The sequence below is a fragment of the Geotrypetes seraphini genome, chromosome 7, assembly GCF_902459505.1.
Source record: "Geotrypetes seraphini chromosome 7, aGeoSer1.1, whole genome shotgun sequence".
Lineage (NCBI taxonomy): Eukaryota > Metazoa > Chordata > Amphibia > Gymnophiona > Dermophiidae > Geotrypetes > Geotrypetes seraphini.
Window position 1 is genome coordinate 169,647,661 of NC_047090.1, and position 23,249 is coordinate 169,670,909.

A 23,249-nucleotide genomic window follows, 5' to 3' on the forward strand; every position below is an offset into this window, starting at 1 on the left:
TACTGAAGCTTGAGCGCAGGCTGTAAGGCTCTGTGTTGGTCCTGAGGATTGTATTGGGTGCCAGCTGCATTTTCCTTCCCTCTGATGATGCGTGAGGAGCTGTAGGAGTCTGGGGTCTCAGGCTGTAATATAGTCTACTGGCAGCCCGATGAAACAAGCAGTTGGAAACTATTTTTACATGCTTGGCTGAGTCAGTAGTCTTCTCCATCTTCCTGCTGTTTTAGCAGAAGCAGGCACAGCACCAACAGAACTACGAGTACTCTCCATTGTAGTCTATAGGAGAAATCAGTGGGTCTTTAATTGCATTTTGGGGTGTTTCTGGGGCTTGGATTTGGGTCCCTAACCTTCAAAAATCCCTATCTTGAATTTTTTTAACATTTATTTATCGCTCCCAGGCCATTTTTGAGCACCAAAACACTACTATGGCTTCCATCTTTAATTTTTCAATCTGATTTTAGAAGTCTCTATCTGCCTCAAAAACACCTCAACTTTGATTAAAATCAAGAGATAGACTCTTCAAGCTTTTTTATCCCTGAGTCATGCCAGAAGCTTCCGTGTTCCACATAGCCCCCTCGAATCTCTCTAGGGCAGTACAATTGCAGGTGGCTCATTTTTTGGGACCAAAATCCCTCCTGTCGCCCTTGGATAGTGTAGCTCAGATGTGCAAATGTCTTTGGGCCCACAAAGAGACAAACAGAGTCCCTGCAGGTGTACTCAGGGTATACTGTTTAGGGCTTTATCCCTCATTTTGTTAAACTTATGTTCGAAGCCTATATGGACTTTTGGGGGTCTATCAGTACCAGCTGAGGTCACACCAGTTTTTGTACATGGGGGTTTCCCCTCACAGTGTGTGGTTTCCTCTCTGAAGGTTCATCCGTAGGAACTAAGATTGGGATGACTGGGAGCCTTTGCTCCCTCAAAATGAATCTTCAGTTTTGGAGGATTCAAAGTCTCAGACAGGAAGGAGCCACCAGTCAGGAGTCTGTAATGACCCTGGACCAGGTGGAGGACCCTATGACAGTGTGTCATTTTTTTAGACCAGCAGCTTTCCTGGAGGTTATCACAGAATCCTTGTGGGTAGGGAAGCTTGAACCTCCACTGTTCAGCGTTTTATCATGAGCAGATATAAGCCTCAGAATACCTTTCTTCCTTTGCATCTAGATGTTGCAATGATAGTAACAGAGCACTGGGAGACTCCAGAGGATCCCTTGCAGGGATTCATTGGTGGTACAGATTATCAAACATACTTTTCTATCTTGTGAAAATGGAGTGATTTTTAAAGGATGTACAAGACCGCAGTGTGGATTTAGTTCTCAAAAGACACTTACAAGCATTGACTTTGGAGCTGAAGGTAGCAGCTGTGGAACGTGCCTGCCATGCTATATTGCCTTAGGCTCCATCAGCGGAGGAGGACGCCTACCCCCAGTTGCTAATTTTGGGGGTGGATTATGTAGCAGATACTCTCTATGACGTGTTCAAGGTCATGAGTAAGGTCTCTGCTTATTTTATCTCTGCCCATAGAATGCTCTGGACCAGGCAATGAGCGGGAGATCTATTTCCAAGGCTAGGCTCCTTTTCAAGGGCCATATGCTCTTTAGCAAGGTGTTGGACGATCTTATAACCAGTGTGGCTGATTATCATACTCAGTCTTTACCAGACAGTAGGCCAGGTGCCTCTGATGCTGGGTGGGGTGGGGTGGGGTGGGGGCACAGGTTGTGGTGCTTTTGGGGTTCTCAATGGTTTTGTCCGTTATCAGCAGGGTCCTCTACTCAGAGATCATTTGGCTCAACCCTCAGGTTCATGCCATGCAGCAGCTTCTAAGATGTCCCACTACGGCCAGGCCAGTCGCCAAACTCTGGTGGATAGGAGGGAGGATGTTAGCTTACTGGGGAACCTAGACAAGGATTTGCTTGGACCACTGCATACTAGACAACGTTCAAGAGGGCTACAAGCAGGAATTCTTTTATTTTCTGCAAGATGTCATTTATGGACTCTTCAGCTGGATGGCCAGAGAAAGTGATCAGGGTCCATGCAATGGTGAAAAGGCTCATGACTTCTCAAGCCGTAGAGCCCATACCAACTGAGGAATCAGGCTTGGGCAGATACTCTATAGTCTTTGTGTGTGTACAAACAAGCCTCAGGTGATTGGAGATCAATCCTAGATGTGAAGTCAGTCAATGCCAACACTGAAAGTGCAGATTCTGGATAGACTCTGTTTGTTTGGTCATAGCCTCTGTGGCACCAGGGAAATATCTAAACTCGATGAATTTGATGGAAGCTTACCTCCATATTCCCAGCTCACAGGAAGTTCCTGAGGTTCCATGTGCTGGAGAAACATTTCCAACTCTCAGTCCTCCCATTCAGTCTGGCAACGGTGCTTCACACCTTTACCAAAGTGATGGTCATTGCAGCAGCACACCTGTGCAAGGCAGGGATCCAGGTATATCCATACTTGGATGATTGGCTGATCAGAGTCCTGTCCAAGGCTGACTGCGAAAAAGCAGTGGCACAAGTGGTACATAAGAACATAAGAATTGCCACTGCTGAGTCAGACCAGTGGTCCATCATGCCCAGCAGTCCGCTCACGCGGCGGCCCTGAGTTGGATCATTCATTTTCGGAAGAGCCACTTGGACTGACACAATCGCTTGAGTACTTCGGGATCTGCTTCAACATGGTACAAGGTTGTGTTTTTCTTCCGAACCATAGAAACTGAAGTTAAAAAGCCAGATTTTGGGGATCCTATGGAAGCCAGCTTCTACTGCTTGGCACTATCTACATGTACTGGAGTTGATGGTAGTAATTATAGAGGTTGTTCCTTAGGCAAAAGCTCATCCAAACCCTCTTTAGGACATGCTATTGTTCCGTTGGTCTCTGCAGACAGATGATCTCTAGATGCCACTGAAGAACAGCAGGGGCACATCAAAGTTTGCAAAGTCATTGTCAGAAAGCTTGCCTCTCTGAGGAAATGACCCATTAACCAGACTGGATCTGTGAGCCATTCATCTAGCACTGCAGACACTAAAGAACACCCTAGAAGGCAAAACAGTCAGGGTTTTCTTGGACAATATACATCAACAGGTAGGGAGGCACCAAGAGTGCCCCATTGAAACTAGAGGCCCAGTTGTTTCGTTGGGCAGAAGTCCCCCTACAGGCTCTAGCAGCAACACTTATAGTGGGAGTGGACAACATACAGGCCAACTATCACAGCCGGCAGATCCTGGACCTAGAGGAATGGTGTCTGTCCCGGAAGGCCTTCAACAACATTGTGTATCGATGGGGCAGCTGATAGTCGTTCTTCAGCCTCTTGTTTCTTCAGCTGAAGATTCGAACCTGGAAGCACCAGCATGGACACTCAAGTACAGGATCGGTTGTTGATCCTTGAGGGCTGTAATCCAATTTTTCAGAATTTCCCTAATGAATTTGCATGCATAGAAACATAAAAAGTGACAGCAGAAAAAGGTCGAGGCCCATCGAGTCTGCCCACACCATTGACCCACCCCCCTATTTAATCGCTCTCTGATGACCTTTCCCTCGTAGAGATCCGACATGAGCATCCCATTGTCAGTTTGTTAGTGGCCCCCCACAATATATGGTTGGTGGGGGTCACTTGAGAGGCGCCCTGACAAACGCCTGGTCCCAGGTTCAGTTCCCTCACTGAAGATTCACCAGGAAGTAGAATCAAAGAGGCACAGCCAGAGGTGATTGCATAAAGAATATATTATAGAAATAGGCTTACAGAAAAGTAATATTTATAAGCATTACAATTAAGCATTACAATTAGAGAGCAAAGCAGTTTCCCTGCCTTACAGAGTTCAGAGACAAAGAGCCAGAGAGTCTGAAGTTCTAGGGAGAGCCAGAGAGAGAGCCAAGACCCCTCTCCTCAAGAGATAGATAGATAGATTGATAGATAGGACACCCATCTGTTCTTAAAATCTGGCACGCTGCTGGCCTCGATCACCTGTACTGGGAGCTTATTCCAGCTGTCAACCACTCTTTCGGTGAAGAAGTATTTCCTGGTGTCGCCATGAAACTTCCCGCCCTTTGTTTTCAGCGGGTGTCCTCTTGTGGCTGAGGGTCCTTTAAGAAGGAAAATATCATCTTCTGCCTTGATACGATCAGTGACATACTTAAACGTCTCAATCATGTAATGTAATGTAATTTATTTCTTTTTTTTTTATCAATAAATGTTTATTGAAAAGTTTTGAGAATATACAAACATACCATGAATATCATGGACAACAGAACATACAGCCATCAATCAGAGAGCACCACAATAAATGTACAAATCACAGAAGTACCCCCACCTATACAGTCAAGCCCCTGATACCCAGCAACAACCAGAACTCCAAAAATCCCTCCCCCCCACCCCCAAGCTTCACCTCCAGCAAAGAGGGCCCCCAGTTGGTTCTTCAGGAGAGCCCCCTCAGTCCTCAACCCCCCCCCCCCCACAGAAAGAAGCTCAAGACAAAGATGTAATGTTATCAAGGATTCGTGTCCAAGTCCGGGTATAAGTATAATAATAACCATGACGCTTTGCAATAGACAGTTCCATATTACAAATAAACTGGAGTTTAACAGTCCATTCCAATTCGGTGGGCGCCTGCCCCTGTTTTCAACGAGCAGCTATCAAACATTTAGCCGCCGCCAGGCCCCAACGTCGGATCTTAGTTTGCCATGAATATAAACATACATTGTAAAGGCCTAGCAAGCACCCCTGCGGAGAAAAAGGCAATAATATTTGTAACAATTGTGATAAACACCCCACCACCTGCCTTCAGAAATGCTGTAGGACGGGACAGGCCCACCAGATATGCAAAAATGTCCCCAAGTCCATCCCACATCTCCAACACAAGGCTGAAACACCTGGATACATACGGTGAAGACGTTCCGGTGTATAGTACCACCTCATCACCACTTTGTAAGCGTTTTCCTTAATGAGAGCACACGAGGTGGCCTTGCCTACCTCAGTGGTGATCAGAGCCCACTCCTGAACAGAAAATGTACAGCTTAAATCCAACTCCCAAGCTCGCTGATAAAGAGATGGAAAGGAATAGGAGCCTCGAATATATTGGTAAAGAACAGAGATAGGCTTAGGAAGGCTCTTAAGAGTGAACCACATGTGAGCAAAGGGATCATTAGACTGAAAAGATCCCCGATCCCACTCCCGAGAATGAAGAAAATGACTTATTTGAGAATAGGCTAGAAAGTCTCCTTTGGGCAAGGCAGCACTAAGCCGGAAGGTTTCAAAAGACATCAGGACCCCTTTTTAAAGCACATCCCGAAAAGTATGCAACCCTAAATGTGCCCACCGCACAAATGTAGAACTCTCCCTTCCAACGGGGAACAGAGGCTCCTCCCGCACCGCCCCCAAAATCGACGGAACCACCCCCCCTCCCCAACGGCGACGGGTATCGCACCACACTTTCAAAAGATGTTCCAGAAATGGGTTCCCCGGAACCACGAACCTCCCAGTACCAATGGAAGATGACCAAAGTAAATATTTCAAACAGGGGCGCCCCACAAAATGTTGTTCCAGTCGGACCGCCAACTTATACTCTGCAATCTCCCAATCCAATAATAGACGCAATTGAGCTGCTCGAAAATACCAAAATAAATTCGGTACCGCCCGCCCCCCACTAGCCCTGTCCGCCCACAGTGCTGCCCTAGAGATACGAGAAGGCCTCCCCTGCCAAATAAAGCGAAAAAACAGAGTATGCAACTGTTTCAAAACTAGAGTAGGGACCGAAATCGGCAATGTTTGGAAAAGAAAAAGCAAGCGGGGCAAAACATTCATTTTAAGAACTGCTATGCGACCCCACCATGACAACCAAAACCCATTCCAGCGTTGAATATCAGTCCTAATCTGTTGAATAAGCCGCGCATAGTTAACAGTAAACAATTGGGATAAGTCCGCAGGTAACCGAATCCCCAAATAACGAATAACCCCGGGCGCCCAGCGGAAAGGAAACCGAACAGCCAAACGACGTTGGTCTTCTTCTCCCAATGTAACACTCAGCATTTCAGATTTATCCATATTCACCGTAAATCCCGAAACCCTCCCATATTCCATAAAAAGGGCAACAAGAATCGGCAAGGAAACCTCCGGGTCCCGAACATACAATAACACATCGTCGGCAAACAGTGCTAGTCGATGTTCAAGATCTCCCACCTTCACCCCCAATAAATCCCCATGCTCCCGTATACGAATGGCTAACGGTTCCATAGAGAGAGCAAACAACAAGGGAGATAAAGGACAGCCCTGTCGAGTGCCTCTCCCAATGGAAAAAAATTTGCTATAAATCCCATTACTACGCACAGTAGCCTTAGGATCCCTATAAAAGGCTTGCACCCAAGCCAAAAAGAAAGAGCCCAGCCCCATCCGATGCATCACTTGCCATAAAAATTCCCACGCCACTTGATCGAAAGCCTTTTCAGCATCAATCGCCAAAAAGGCAACTTTTGCAGAAGTCCGCTGTGCAGCCCACAAAAGATGCAACGTTCGTCTAATATTATCACAAACCTGCCTCTTTTGAACAAAACCAGATTGATCCAAATGTACCAGAGAGGGTAGTACCTTTCCCAGACGAAGAGCCAAAACTTTCGCTAGAATTTTTGCATCAGTATTTAATAACGAAATCGGTCTATACGACCCGCACCCAATAGGATCTCTGCCCGGCTTGAGCAAGACCGAAATCCCTGCCTCCCCCATGGACTTGGGCAAGGGGGAACCTCCCCGTACTCCATTCGCTACGCGGACCAATAATGGAGCCAAAATCTCACGAAAAAGTTTATAAAATTGATTAGTATACCCATCTAGCCCAGGCGATTTGCCCAACTTCAAATTAGCAATGACTCCCAGAACTTCCCCTAATTCAATAGGCTCATTAAGCACATCCCTCTCAGTGTCCGAAAGCTGCGGTAGCCGCAACTCAGAAAGGTACCCCTCAATGGCCGCGGAATCATGCCCCCCCGATGGCTGATACAAGTCTGAGTAAAAATCATGGAACACAGCACTAATAGCCGAATCGGTACAATGCACAGTGCCCGCAGTATCCCTAATCTTTGTAATATTCGCTCTCGCCTGCTTCAGCTTAATAAGTCGAGCTAAGCGAGATCCAGGTGTGTTATTATACTCATAAACAGTGTGGCGTAGGCGCAGCCGCAAGAACTCGTATTCCTCCATCTGCAGTAAGGAGAGTTCCGCACGAACCTTAACAAGATGGTCATACACCAAGGGGTCCTGATGTCTCTGATGCAACTTCGTCAATCGCTCCAGCTGTTCATGAAGCACTAAAGAACGCTGCGCCCGCAAACGCTTTCGGCGAGCACCCCATTTAATAAAAACGCCCCGTACTACCACCTTCAGTGCATCCCACAGAATCGCATCAGTGACCGTATCGTTATCATTATGTTGAAGGTACTGAGCCACTGTCGTACCCACCTCTCGAACTACAGCCGGATCTTTTAATAAAGACTCATTAAGTCGCCAAAAACGACGTCCCACCCCCTCCCAATAACCCGCGCAGGCTACCCACACTGGTGCGTGGTCAGAAATTTGGATAGTTCCAATTTCGGCCTGTCGTATCCCGCCCCAAGAGTTACGATGAACCCAAACCCCATCAATGCGCGCATACGATCTATGTGCATGAGAGTAGTGAGTGTAAGAGCGCTGCGCAGGATGAGACAACCTCCAACTGTCTACCAAGCCCAAAGAAGAAAACAAAGATAGAAGAGCTTTTCTAGCAGCCCTAGTCGGAGACCAAGTCCCTCCCACAGAGTGATCCAGATGAACATCTGGGGTAACATTAAAATCTCCACCCAGATAAACAGAGCCTTTCACAAAACCCACCAATTCGGTTCTAAGGGACCCAAAATATGTTGCTTGACCAGTGTTGGGACCATACAGATTTATAATAGTGATGGGACGGCCCTGTAAGGTAGCCATTAGAGCCAAGCATCTCCCTGCCCCATCCCGAAAGACTTGTTGAACCACTAGACCCAGTCCCTTTCTAACCAAGATGGCCACCCCTCCCACCCTCTTCCCCGGCACCGCCCCCTGGTGTGTCCAGATTTGATCAAAATATGGAGATTGTAGGACTGCTACATCTCGAGGCCTTAAATGTGTTTCTTGAAGTAAACAAACATCCCATCGCAAGCGTGTCAACTCTTTTAATACAATACTGCGCTTACCCGGACTATTAAGTCCATTAACATTCCACGAACCTAAAATGAAAAGCTTATCACCCTCCTTCCCTGTCCCTCTTCCCCCCCTAACTCCCCCAGAGCCCACCCCCCTCCCCCCTCCCCTGCGCTGATCCGAATCCCGAGCCTCAGGATTCGCCAGCGTGTAGAAAGTGCAATCCTCCCCCAAAGGCAATCATCACTCATCTATAAAGTCAATGAAACTTCCAACAAATGAATTCCCCCACTGTCACTATATTCCACTCCCCCCTCTCCATCCTGCACTCATCATCCAAGCACTCCCCCAACCCCTCACACCCCATACTTGCCAACACCGAACCCCCCGGATCCCAGACCCCAACACCCAGAGAACCATACAACTTCACACGTACACCATGAGAACAGTACATAATAAGAAACCACCAAACCCCATTCAAAGAGAGCAGTGTCAAACCAATGTCTCCAATTCTCCCAGCCAATTCCAAGGGCCTGCACTCAACCGGCCCAGGCAAAGCCCCGCAACGAGGCGGAACAAAATGGTTTTACCAGCGTCCAAACATGTTCAGGTCTGGGATTTCGCAGATTTCTTGCCAGAACGCAACGCTGTACTCCAAGGCTCGCTTTGCGCAGAAGTGGATGCTACTGCCGGAGGTCTGTCCCCTTCCATCGGAGTCCCGCAGCCCAGAGCTCTCATCTCCGCCCAAGCTTCCGACACTGTGGTAACTCGGCGAGATGTGCCGTTAATGGTCATCCATATGCCAAAGGGGAATAGCCACCGATATTTATGGCCCCCAGTGCGCAGCGCTTGTGTGACATCTTTAAACGCTCTGCGCTTCTGCAAAGTAGACCACGCCAAATCTTGGAAAACCCCCACTGCCAGATCTTTCCATCGGAGAGCTGCTTGTCTGCGGCCCGCCAATAAAATACGTTCCTTCAGTGTAAACTCTCCAAAGCAGGCTATTATATCTCGTGTGCCCTGGGCCCTGGGAGCTCCCAAACTGCGGTGGGCCCGCACCAGAACGATAGACTCAGGAACTTCAGCTCCATCCGCCCTCAGTAGATGTGCACAAAAGGCTCTCACCACCTCTTTACTGTCCCGAAAAGCTTCCGTTTCAGGGATGCCTTTGAAACGCAGGTTGCATCTCCGAGAGCGGTTCTCCAAGTCTTCAACTTGTGCCTGCAGTTCCCGGAGTTCAGTCGATAGGCAACCTGTAACATCAGAGGTAGTGGATACAGTGGTAGTTAGAGCAGCCACGTTGTCTTCAGAAGCTGAAACCCGAGCTCCCAGCTCACTGACCTCCGTACGGAGCTCTGCAATCGCCGCCCGCACATCTCCCCTCACTCCAATTATTTCAGCCTTGAGCTCTGTAAACCAGGCAGCCATGGACTTTTTCGGTGCCTCTCCAGCCTCCCCCCGCTGGTCAGAGATGCCTTCATCTTCCGACTCGGACTGAGTCGTCGGCCCGGCCGCCATCTTTTTTTTCTCTCCCATGCCACTCACCACCTCCGGGCCCGATTTTTCCGGCGGATCGCCAAAAAATTTAAATTTGTCCAGGCGTTTTCGGGTCGCCATCAGCAGAGGAACCCCGGCAGCCGAAAATAGTGGCTAAGAAACAACGCTGTGGAAGCGCCACTCGCGATGTCTTACAAAAGCCCGACGGAGCTTCTGCCTCACGCTGCCATTCAGCGAGGTGACGTCACTTCCTCTCTAATTTATTTCTTATATACCGCTAAACTCCGTTAGGATTCTAAGAGGTTTACAGAAAAATAGACAATAGGGTGCATTAAAATTATAAGTAAAATAGATACTTAGAAATTTCCTTACTGTCCCGAAGGCTCACAATCTAACTAAAGTACCTGGAAAAATGACAATTAGTAGAGTAATGAAGAAATAAAATAGAGAATAGATGAGAAAAATAAGAAAATAAACATTCTAATAAGACTACAATGATCTAAAGGACTTTGAAAGGTTGAAAAAAGAGGGGAGATAAGAATAGATGCAGAGGGAGAACCGTTGAAGCAATAGAATTCTGAGGAAATTTAAATGAAATTTGAATGATAAAATAAAACAAAATAAGTGGTATAACAATAAGTGAGATTAAAAAATATATCATAAACTAAAAAGAATTGAAAATAAAATCAAAACAGTCAAAACTGAAGTCCAGCTTGAATGGGCCCGCGAGCCAACCGTTGGTCCGATGGCCGGACTGCAACCCTCCTCCATCGGCTCTCCCCTGCTGGAATGGGGGAGGAGCGAAGACAGTGTCGGGTGCCCCGCATGTCTCCTCTCTCCCTACATTCTTTGAGAGAGTATAGCCGCAATTCGTTCAGCCTTTCTTCATATGATAGATCTTTGAGCCCCGAAACCATCCTGGTGGCCATTCGCTGAACTGACTCGACTCTCAGCACATCTTTACGGTAATGTGGCCTCCAGAATTGTACGCAGTACTCCAGATGAGGCCTCACCATGGTTCTGTACAAAGGCATTAGGACGTCGGGCTTCTGACTAACAAAGCTTCTCCGGATACAACCCAGCATTTGCCTAGCCCTGGATGAAGCCTTCTCCATGCACTGCTTCCATAAGGGCTTTTGGGTTATAGACAGATAGGTATAGTGGGTTTTGGAGGTGTTTTGGGGAGCTCACCATGACCTGGTGAGATATTTATATTGCACCCGTTTTGTGAAGTTCACAGCAGTACGCTGTATGGTGCCCCACTACTCTGTTGCCATGTCTGGGTGGCCAGTCCATCATTTTGCTGGCACCTCCCACATCCAAAAGGCCTTGTTCTGGATGATTTTTTGGACGAGAATGTGGTATAAAGATAGACGACCTGGCGGTCTGGACGATAAAACAGCTGGATGTAGAAGTAGATGATTTTCGAAGAAAAAAAAAAATTGGGGATATATTTTTCAAGAATGGACTTTGGACGCTGCCAACTTTGGGCAACTAGCGTCCTAGGCCCAAAATGGACTTAGACGTTTCTTGTGTTGTTATGATGTTAAGTTTTATCATACAGTATATGATACCCCATCATATTTGCTATAACTGAATATTTTTATTTTTTTCAAGCAAAGAGATGTTGAAAAAGAAATTATACATAAGAGGCTGAAAATATTTTTGTCCATCTGTCTGTCATGTTCCATATTTATTTATTTATTTATTATTTTTAGTATTTCTATACCACTTATAGCCTAAGTGGTTTACATACAGGTACTTAAGTATTTTCCCTATCTGTCCCGGTGGGCTCACAATGTTCCTGGGGAAGTAGAGGATTAAGTGACTTGCCCAGGGTCACATGAGCAGCATGGGGTTTGAACCCACAACCTCAGGGTGCCGAGGCTGTAGCTCTAACCACTGTGCCACACTCACCGTGTACAGCTCTTTGTGATTCATATATATATTTCATTATCTCTGATGTAAATTTTATGGTGAAACCTAGTAATTGTTTAGATTATGTGTATAGCCCCTTAATGGTAGGGAAAGGAACATTTTGTAGTTAAACTTCAAAATTCATTCTTTGAAATCAGTTTATAAGTGACATTTAGGTGGGAATTCATCATAGGATGCCAAGCACATTAGCACGCAAGCAGATACATTAGCACGTGCTAACCGCTAAAGATGCCCATAGGAATATAATGGATATCTTTAGCAGTTAGCACATGCTAACGTGCTTAGTGTCCTTTAATGAATTCCCCCTTAATGGTTTGATATAATATTATACTTTCATTTTGTAATTCTTTCTAAACCAACAAAATGTTTGGATACTGTTTTATTGTCCAAACCTTCTCCCCTTCAGGTCAGAAAGACAACACAGATACACAATCAAACACAGAGACATATTGGTTGGAAAGAATTACATGAGATAAGCTCCACATGCTTTCCCGCTTGTTGTAGTTATCAAAAATGAAAACCTTTTCTTTTTTTGCTCCAATCAAAATAGTGCAATGTAAAAACTTTTCTAGCACTATTTATTCCTAATAAAGATACATTTAACCAATAGTGCTATCTGCAATAAATGAAAATGAAAACATTGAAAAATAAGTATCATACAACATTTTATTGACTAAAATAAATGTAAAAAGATTTATGCAATACTGTAATATCTTATTGAGGTTTACATATCTTCATCAATTTGAGGGTTGTACTTGAAGAGATATTCTGCCTGCAAACAGAAAATATAAAATTTGTTTCAAAATCAATATTACACTTTAACTTAAGTTGTACTGTATTCCAATTACGCAGATAGAGAACAATATACCATATAATATGACAACACAAAAAGGACCATAGGGCCCATTCAAACTGCCCAGGTTTAGACCTGGTATAATGCTAGTATAGACCTCAGTTGATCTGTGATTTTCTCATTTTTTGCAGCTAGAAATCCTGTGTGCTTATACTGTTCCATGTCTTTCTAAATTCTGTTATCAATTATGTCCCTAAAAACCTACGGGTTCTTTTACAAAGCTGCGCTAAAAAGTGGCCTTAGCATGCTTTTACATATGAGGAGTTGCTGAAAAGTTCTCAGCCCAACCAAGAAGAGAATGATGTGGAGCCATGAAACTTACAAGTTATTCCACACTTTTCTTGACACTTTTCATTTCAATGATATGAAATGAAATGAAAAGTGTGGAATAGCTTGTAAGTTTCATGGCTCCAAATCATTCTCTTCTTGGTTGGGCTGAGAACTTTTTAGCAGCCCCTCATATGCCTTTCCTGCATGCTAAAGCCATTTTTAGTGCAGCTGGAAAATGGATTTTCTATTTTCTGACTGAATGGTCATATGCTAATTTTGTCATTAGAGCTTGGCTATTAAAAAGAGATTAGGTGGTAACTATAGATGGAAATCCAATGGGACCCCAAAGCTCAGGTAAACCAGTTACCCCGTATTTCATCATTAAACAGTATCTAGTAAACCAGGTAGGCCCCTGGAAGGAGAGGAGGTAGAGCAATTGCTAGTTCCCCAGCCGTTCAGAAATAAAGTTCTACAGCTGGCCCACTGTCATCTGTTAGGAGGTCACTTAGGAAAGGACAAGACTCGAGAGCGTTTTAGCCCAGTTTTACTGGCCAGGCATCTATAAGCAGGTGGACCTCTTTTGTCAAGCCTGTCCCACCTGTCAAGTGAGCAGTCCTGTCCGAGTTCCACCCACTCCCCTTGTGCCGAAGTCCTTAGTTGATGTACCTTTTGAGAGGACTGCCATGGCCTTTTTGGGGCAGCTAGAGTGGACAACCCACTGAAACAAGTATATCCTAGACATACTAGACTATGTCACGAGATACCCGGAGGCCATTCCTTTACGCAATATGAACATTACAACTGTATTACAGTGTACCTCAGAAGCGTCCTGGCGACTGCAGCAATTCATCTTTGCTGCTTGTGGTGGTCTCTGCAAGCATCTCTCTTGCCATATCCTGCCAGTGAGGAAACAGGAAGTGATGTCAGTGAGTGCAGGACACGGCAGAGGGATGCTTGTGGGGGCTGGCACAGGCAGCAAAGATGAATTGCTGCAGCTTCGCTTTGAGGTACACTGGAGAAAGACAGGAGGGATTTAGAAAGGGGGAAAGATACTGGTCTATATGCTGAGCTAGATTACGCTTACATGCACGCATGCCTGCTACTGTCCTGGCATGAATGTACCTAACATTGTGCACACATCTTTGGGCTTATGTCTGTATTCTGAAACAGCATCTGTGAGCAAAGACGCCATTATAAAACTGATGTTTAGTATGCCCCGTCGTAGCGACTAACACACTGTGCCCAGTTATAAAATCACCCTTCATGTGCATTGTGATAGTGCTACAAGTTGTTATCCTGAATGCTTTCATAAGTAAAGTATTTTGAATGAGAAACTTAATTTTTTACATTCCCTATCTTTTCATTTTTGCTTTTTATTTTTATCAGGAATGATAGTGCCTTAGCAGTTCAGTCTGTTTGATGAAGGATTTTTTACTTTTGACTGTCATACAAAATATATGGGTATTCTCTTACCAAAAAGTCAACTGGGTCCTCAGGCCTGATCTTGCAGCATTCACTCAATCCCTGAATAAGAGTTGGCATTACATTCTTCATTAAATAGTTTCTCAGGGGAATGGATTTGGCCTCAAGCAACTCTCTCTCCTGTCTCTTCACTTCTTCCATTCGTTTGCTCTTAAAATAACCAGCAAAAAAAAAAAACAAAATTCAATCAGGTTAAGTCACAGAAAGTGAAGACAATAATCAAATTTTCATTTCTGGGTAACCACAGCACCTACAAAACAAATTCTTTCTGTCCTGAGCAGGCTAAGATGGATATGCAAGTGATTACCCGAGAAAGGTGTTGACTGATTCAATAGCTTGCATATTCACTGAGTTAATAAATACCAATGTTTCTCACTAATAAATTCAGGCTACATAGGGAGAAATATTTCACAAGATGAAATTCTTTCAAAGTGATATCAGTTGCCAAAGAATTATTTTATCCAAAATGGCAAAAAATATATTTTGTATTATTTCTTATTGCTGTCATAAAGTATATAGATTTATAGATTGTGAGTATGATTTTTCAGTCTGCTTCTAGTTTATGGAAACCTACCCACTCTTCCCAACGTGCAATCTTTTCAGCTGCTTCCTCTGTCTCCCTGCGCTCACGTTTGGCCTTTTCGGCTTCTTCCAGAGCTAGATGCTCCTCTGCTGCTTTACGGTCCATTGCTTCCTTATCTTCAGGTGTCAAACCATAATTGTGAGGATTCCCAACTGTCTGGATAATGAGATTTGCTACATCTGCATACTTAGGATCATCATCTTTTGACACATCTTTATACAGAAAGAAACCCAGAAGATAGAGGGGTCATGAGATGTTCATGGTGGTATAAGAAATGATTTTGTTTTCAATTATATTACTTATTAAATGCTCTATCTACCAAATGCTTGACAGCTATATCAATTTCCCAAGACTTAGCCTGCAGCATTTTTTAATTATATGTTAAATTGGTTGGAGCCTCCAGGCAACTATGCAACTGCACTGCACCATGGAAAAGACAATGTTCAGAGGAAGTTTTGCAGGTAAAAAAGAAAAAAAAAAGTTTTAGTGTGAAAATCAGGCATCTGAAAACTTCCCCCCTGCAATGTGGTTAAAGATCTGTGCACTGTTCTACAATACGTAGTTTTGCTGCATTAAGAGGGAGTGTTCCAGAGGGCATGTTTAGGTGGATGGAGCAATATCTATGGCATTTTCAAATCTTGCACACACTCTTCCAGCAAAAATCCAAAAATCTACCAGACCTTGCTTACTATATGCTTTTTTTGGGCAGACAGAAGTAGGGAGCTCAGATTAATGAAGAAGGGATGAACTTCATCCCCCTCCTTTACTACCCCCTCCATTTTTTTTTTTTTTTTTACAAAGCTGCACTAGTGGCTGCCCCTGCCCATACGGATTTAAAGGGCTTCAGTGCTTTTGCCACACAGCAGCCGCTAGCGAGGCTTTGTAAAAGAGGGGGGTTAGATTGGCATCAATTAACTTTCTTTCTCCTTTTCTCTTACCCCCACTTACAACTCAGACACACACACAGAGTCAAACCGTACTTTCTCAATTTTCCTTTAAAAAAAAAAAAAAAAAAAAAATTTCCTCTCCATGGAAAGATTTCTTAATTAACATGAGCAGAGATGGATTTTTGAATTAAAAGCTATCAGCCCTTTTGGACTGAACGCTGAAGTAGGACGGATGACATTGCTTTGAATGTGAGTGTGTTTGCATTTGAGCTCTGTGACTGGTTGAATCAGTGACCTTATGACTTTTAAAGGATGAATGAAGATGCTGCCGCCATATTAGATCTGCACGGAGATAGTGGTGTTATGTTCTAAATGGTGAGGACTTGTTTTTTGGAAATTGTTCCTTGAAATGCTTATTATGAGGATTTATGATGTATTAAGCAAATGCTGATGGTATGTTTAATGTTTTAGGGGGATGCTCTTTGAAACAGCTCCTTTTTGAAATGCGAATTCATATCGGAGTCCCATTGAGATTGCTAACTAAGATAAGTTTATCTATAGCATTAAGTTGTGCTATTTATGAGATTCATAAAAATATTTAGAAGCACATATGAATAGTGACTGATGAGGAGGCTGGCTACTCAATACTCGAACTTTACATGAAATATGATGTTCAAGTGTAGCCGTTGAGGTCACAGATGAATGAATGAAGAACAATTGAGAGTAAGAATGGTATAATCTAAAAAAATCATTAAAACAGTACTTTTCATGCTATAAGAGTGTAGCATTTTATAAAATTATTGTTATCACGTTGGCTTCACTCAGAAGGTAAGTTTTGTCTGATAAATATTTGGTTTTGGAGTTTAATGATTACTAATACAACTATGGCCTCTTTACAAAGTAATACTGAGTTTGTTGAATATACAGAGGAGAGGGTGATGGAATTACTATCATGCTCTGCTCTACTAGATGAAGACATGGAGCTCGTAGTACAAAGCTCTTGGAATGATTTATTAAATACTCAAAGGTCTAATATGAGCAGAATTGCACGGAAGTACTCTTGTTCGATACCTTAAGAGATCTATGATTCTTAGAGGCTTGAGAATGAATAAAGAACCAAGGATCTTTTCTTATGATAAAGCCTTTTGGGATAAATGGACTGCTATACTGGATCAATGTAGTTGAGATTTGATGCTTCTAATTGTAGAAACGACAGCTTCTGTGGAAAAGGAGTTGCAAGATAAGATGGAAAATGATTTGAAACAAAATACAGGAGCTGAGGAATTTACTCAGTGTATCTACTACTCAGACTGCTATCATGCAATTTAAGGATTCTCTCAAACAATCAAAGATGGAAAAATTATGTTCTTACCTGTTAATTTTCTTTCCTTTAAATGCAGCAGATGAATCCAGAGACCAATGGGATAGCACACATCTACCAGCAGGCGGAGATAGAGAAACTGATTAACAGGTGGTCCTATTGGCTGGCACTCCTCCTGTATCTTCAGTAAAGCTCCTTCTTTCCCATAACAAATCTCAAAAGGCTATAATACAGAATACAGTCATCAATAAAAACAAACTTCGAAAGTTGTAAAAGAAAAAACTGACAGACAATATCCAGAAAGGGTGGGACTCTGGATTCATCTGCTGCATCTAAAGGAAAGAAAATTAACAGGTAAGAACATAATTTTTCCTTCCTTAGCAACAGAGACCAATGGGATGTAGCAAAGCAATCCTCAATCTGGGTGGGAAGCAAACGTCGCCTCCGCAACAACCGAAGCACTTAACGCATCCACCGCATGCGCCTCCACATCCAACCGGTAATGCTGAGATAAAGCACTCTCGGAAGACCAAGTAGCCGCGAGACAAAACTCCTCCAAGGAAAAAGCCTCTGTACCGAGTCCAAGAAGTGGCCATCACTCTGGCGGAATGGTCATGAAGTTCTTTCGCCAATCGCTTCCCTGCCATCAAGCAAGCGCAAATAATGTCCTCCTGGACCCATCGAGCGATGGAGGCTTTGGACGACGCCATACGTTTGAGGCGTCCCTTGAAGAACACAAAAAGGTGATCTAAACAACTAAAAGTCGTTAGAAACCTAGCTCGCGGAGAACGCTACGCACTTTCAAAAAATGCAGTGAATAAAAGCATGGCTCCCCATTTCTCCTCCCAGGAAGAAGGAAGGAAAAGTAAGAGTGTCATAAAAGAAAGGATGACACCTCCTTAGAAAGAAATTGTGGTACCGTCTGAACTGACACCCCAGATTTTGTAAATCAGAAATAGGAATCCCCGCAGAACAAGGCCTGCAACTCAGAAAACCGCCGAGCTGAAGCCATGGCCACAAGAAACCCCGTGTTCAATGGCACGGCCTTTTAGAGTCTCAAAAGACAAGGATGAAATGAAGCCTTCGGTAAACTGCGAAGAAGTACCTTAAGACTGTACTCCGGACAGGGCTTTCTAAGAGGTATACAAATATACTGTACTCCGTTTAGGAACTGAACTACATGAAGCTGAGAAGTAAGCGAAAAGCAATATACCTAGCCCTTGTAACAAGCTAAGAATGGCACTTGAAGCTGAAGGGAATTGAACGCTAAGCCCTTGGCAATACACTTGTACCAAAAATGAACTCTGGAAGGATGCAAATGTTGAGAAGTACCCAAGAAAGGAAAAACCTTCAAAAGGAAGCAGAAGCCACAGGTGAAGACGTCTGTATCGCCTGGATACAAGAAGAAACAACCTGCTTTGCATAACCCTTACACGTCAGCCATGACTTTTCAAAAGCTAGATTGTAATACCAAAGTAGTACGAATATCCATGTTGATCGGACCCTAGGTGAGCAAATCCGGAGATACCAGGAAACTCAACAGTCCGGCTGTCGAAAGACTCATCAGAGCCGCATAGCAAGGATGGTGCAGCCAATCCAGAGATTCTACAAATACTGTGCCCTGAAAGTGAGCTTGAGATGGCAAATCCAAGCCATCATCAGCCAGGGGAAAACAATGAAAAAAGAAACCAGAGGCAAGAAAGAAGCCACACTGCTACCCCCTCTGACTCCCACTCCCTGTGCCCGCCGAAGAAGCTAGGAAGCTTAGAATTTCGAGACGAGGCCATGAGGTCTAGTTCCAGGAGATCTCACTTCCATAAAAAGAGCTGGAATGCCAGAGCAGGATATAGTAGACTTCACTATTACTAACATTTACACTTTCTTGAGCGTACACAGCTCTGTACAATGTAACATACAATAAATGGGCCATGCTCAGATTTCGTGGAGAGAAAGTCTATCCAAACTCTTTTCCTGACCCATAAAATGATCTGCCAACAGAAGAGGAAGATGAGGGTCCACCCATTGAAGTAGAACCACAACTTTACCCGCCAACTGAGTACATCACCTACTGCCCAGGCTGTAGAGAAATACCCCCATCATAATACTGACTGAAAAGACCTTCAGCGTCATTCCGGAAGAATGATCTGAAGCTCCAGAAATGGTAGCCTGACCATACTCCAGAGCAGAAGAATGAACAAGTACTGAGTCACCTCTTAAGACCAGACTCCTGGAGCTGAGGATGGAAGGCACCGAGCCCCACAACCTGACAGCCTGGGATGTTTGGTGACCATGAGCTAGTCCAGCAAAGACCGAGGCATGCCTTTGAAAAGAGAAATCTTGCTGAGCCACCAAATCATACAGAGCAATGCTTGAGGAGCCTACCAAATAATTGGAGCCCTGAGATACCGGGAACCACCGGAACAAAAGCGACTGCTGTAGCGTTATAATGGGAAAGCAAGCCGAAGTTCCTAGTGGAGTCAGCAACATGGATCCTAGAACCTGTACAGAATCCCATACTCTTGGTCATGGTGACCGAAGAAGTATGCAAACCTGAGACTGTGACCCATTGCCCTAGTCCAGGGGTCTGCAACCTTTAAGACATAAAGAGCCACTTGGACCCGTTTTCGAAAAGAAAAAAAAACTTGGAGCCGCAAAACCATCATAAAACAAATCTAACACTGCATATATTGTTTCTTATCTTAATGCTAATCTGATCACTAAATTGAAAATAAAATCATTTTTCCTACCTTTGCTGTTTGGTGATTTCATGAGTCTCTGGTTGCACTTTCTTCTTCTGACTGTGCATCCAATCTTTCTTCCTTTCTTTCAGCCTCCTGTATGTTTCCTCTCCTCCAGACCTCATTCTCTCCCCCAACTTTTTCTTTCTGTCTCCCTGTTCCCCCTTCTTTCTGTCTCTGTCTGCCCCCTTTCTTTCTTTCTCCGTGCCCTCCCCAAGCCACTCGGTTTGCTGCCACCGCCATCGGGGAATAGCCCCCAAACCACTGCCGTCCCAAACTTTCCCCGCAGAAGCGTCGCGCTGACCAGCATTTCGCTCCCTGACGTCAATTCTGACGTAGAAGAGGAAGTTCCGGGCCAACAAGGCATTTCTCCTCATTCCATCCAGCCTGAGCCCCATCTCTCCTTGATCCAGCATTTCCCTTCTGTGTTTGTCAGAATTACCATTCCACCTATTTTCCAGCATCACCCTTCTTTGTGTCCATCTCACCTATATCCCTATCTCACCACTTTTTCAGAATCTTCATTTGTCTCTGTCCTTGTCTTTACCCCATGTTCACCATTTGCCCTTTCAATGTCTTTATCCCCCCCCCCCCACTTTTTCAGCATTACTTCTATGTCTCTATTTCACCTCCTCTTCATGTCCCCTCTGTATCTCTATCCTTATTCAGTAGGTCCTGCTTACCCTTTCTCTTCTTTGTGTCACTATCTCCATTTTCAGCTTTCCCCCCCTTTTCCTTTGTTACTGCACCCTATAGCTAGAATCTTTCCACCCTCCCTCCACTCCGGCCCAGCCCAGTATGAATTATTTCCTTTTGTTTCCCTCCCCTCTCTCTTTCTCTCTCTATTCTGCTCCCTCACCCACGAGTCCTGCATCTGGCCCTCTCCCTTCTACCTGCACCTGGCAACACCCCCCTGCTCCGCGGCTCTCTTCAGCAACTTGTCAGCAGCGGTGATCAAGACAAGCTACCGACATCGAGGCCTTCCCTCTACGAGTCCCGCCTTTGTGGAAAAAGGAAGTTGAAACAAGCGGGACTCGCAGAGGGTAGGCCCCGACGTCAGAAGCTTGTGTCGATCGCTGCTGCTGAGTTGCCGAAGAGAGCCGCGGAGCAGGGGATGTGGCCGGAAGCAGGTAGAAAGGAGAGGGAGATAGGAAGGCTGTAGATCTCCGGAGCATGACACCGACCCCGGCCAGGATGATTTCTTTTTCAGGCGTGCAGCTTACAAGTCCGGCATCACGGCGGGAAATAGCCATGCTGAGCAGTGAGCTCAGCACTACACAGATGAAAGCCTTGCTTGCTGATTGGTCCGGCGGCACGGCAAGGCTTTCATCTGTGTACGTGCTGAGCTCACTGCTCAGCATGGCTATTTCCCGCCACGACGCCGGACTTGTAAGCTGCATGCCTGCGTGACACACTACCGGAGCCACGGCAAAGGTGGAAAAGAGCCGCATGCGGCTCTGGAGCCGCGGGTTGCCGACCCCCGCCCTAGTCTCTGGGAAGAAACACATTTCTCTCCTATATGAATAAAATCATCTCCCCAATATACCTATAAATAGTACAGGAGAAAAGAGCGCTGTGCAGATTCGAAGATTCACGTCCAAAGAACTGAGGAAAAGAAACCACCCTTTTCGTTTCAGTCAAATGGCCCGACTGGAAGACGTCCGAATCAAGCAGTCAGTCAAGAAGAAAGTAGGTGAATCGCCTGGTAGTGCCAAAACGGTACCACTGCCCAAATTTTCTAAAATGTTCATGAAGCCTTGGGTAGGCGAAATGGCATATGCCAAAACCGAAAGCGCTGCTCCAAGAGAGGCAAGCAAACCTAGTGCTGATTCGGAGTTCATAGTGAAAATGTAAATATTCTCCCAGATTTTCTGCAGAAATGTGTAACCCTGAGAAACTAATTCAGCAAAATGGGATCCAGCCTGCCCAATGCCCCCATCTTGGGCACCATGCAGTAAGTGGAACAACGTCCCTTAGTTCCTGAAGAACTACAAGAACTGCCCTGAGGACCAGTAACACTTAAAAGGGAAACACAAAACAGAGACTCCAAGAACGAACCGGAAACCTGAGGAGGATGCAAAGTTGCAAGCATCCTGAAAAATGTTCACAGCCCCCTGACCTAACATTATAGCATCTTCCCCCTCATGAGAAAGCCTGAAGAATCATTGGAAGAAGTCAAGATCCTCTTAGAATGAAGTGCAGAAGGTCATGAAACGGCAAGATGAGAAGTGTAGGATCTGTAAGAAGAAAGAAATTCTCCTAGGAAAAATCAAGTTTCGCAATGTAAAGAGGAGTATACTGGAACCATGAAAACAGTACTAACTCCATGCAACGTAAGCGAAATACGTATGTCCTTTAAAGTGAATACGTACTAGACACAATCAAGATGCTGCATCTACCGCCCCGTGGAAAACAACAGCTTCCTAACAGGTATCAAACAAAGCTCACATCGTTAATGAGAGCTTCAGGAATGAGGCTAGCAGCCACATAGCGCGTACTCCTCCGCGGGTTGATAGAATAGGTAACTGGCTTCTGGTTAGAAAGAGCTGTACAGCCCTTCCTGTCTAGTTGGGGGGTCCATCTAGCATGTGCCATGAGAAAATGGCGACAGGAGAAACCAGCGTGATAAGCATGGAAATCTGAAGTACAGGCCCCCTCAGAAATAGAGAATGAGAGTCCTGGCCGCAGGAAGATGCAAAGTGTCATTATGCCCATAGAGCCCAAACTTGGAAACTGTTTGTACTACCTTTATGCATATATATCCTATGCCATGGCATAGGATATATATGCCTAAAGGTACTACAGACACATGCAGCGCAGCACAGAGGCCCAAATAAGAAGGACAGTTATCAACAGACAAAGGCTCAATCTGCAGGGACCCCAAGAGAGACAATAAGTTACCCGTTTGAAATACAGGGCATTATCTTACTGCTGATCTCACTGTGCCGTGATTTGCTGTATGTCGACCCAGTCCGGAGACAAAACCGAGACTGGGTGACCTAGCACAGGTCAGAGTCTCTCTGGTAATCCCCTTGAGTGCTAACCCCAGAGTCCGATTAAACTAGCAGCTTCCTTCAAGTGAGAATACAGCAGGAACACAGACATAGACATATAAATTTGCCCAAGCTTGTCCCAAAGCTGGTGAAACATGTGTAACTTGTCTGAACCGGAAAGGAGAGAAGCTGCCGCATACTCTGACCAAAGTCAGCTGGAAATAAACTACCGGAATGCTGCAGCTCTCCCGCCATCACCGGAGACCCAAGCGCGCGCCTGATTTTCACCAACACGTGGCCGCTGCATCAACGCTCCTAGAAACATAGTCGGATTCAAGCCCTGCAAAATTTACCCTGCCGCGGCCTGCATAGAAAGAAAATCAGACTCGGGGAATAACTAGAAGAACGGTGCGGTGCTTCCTACAGCGCCGGAAAAAACATGTCCCATCTCATGCACGCTGCTATAAACGGCACCTGCACAATCAGCTACACATGGCTGTGACAAACACCAACGAAAGCCTCGGAATAAACAGGACTACTACTGTACTG

General features: G+C 44.9%; 1 protein-coding gene across 3 annotated transcripts in view; it reads right to left on the minus strand.

The window, feature by feature from the left end:
- Window positions 1–12,221: 12,221 nt before the first annotated feature.
- The window catches only part of AK7 (adenylate kinase 7), a 206,443-nt gene continuing 195,415 nt past the window's right edge, over window positions 12,222–23,249 (minus strand). For all 3 annotated transcript variants that reach the window (XM_033952479.1, XM_033952480.1, XM_033952478.1), the window contains 3 exons: window positions 14,753–14,973; window positions 14,170–14,328; window positions 12,222–12,345 (listed from right to left, as the gene is read on the minus strand). In XM_033952479.1, coding sequence (XP_033808370.1) covers window positions 12,298–12,345; window positions 14,170–14,328; window positions 14,753–14,973 — 428 coding nt within the window. In that variant the 3' untranslated portion in view covers window positions 12,222–12,297. The remainder of the gene's footprint in view (window positions 12,346–14,169; window positions 14,329–14,752; window positions 14,974–23,249) is intronic.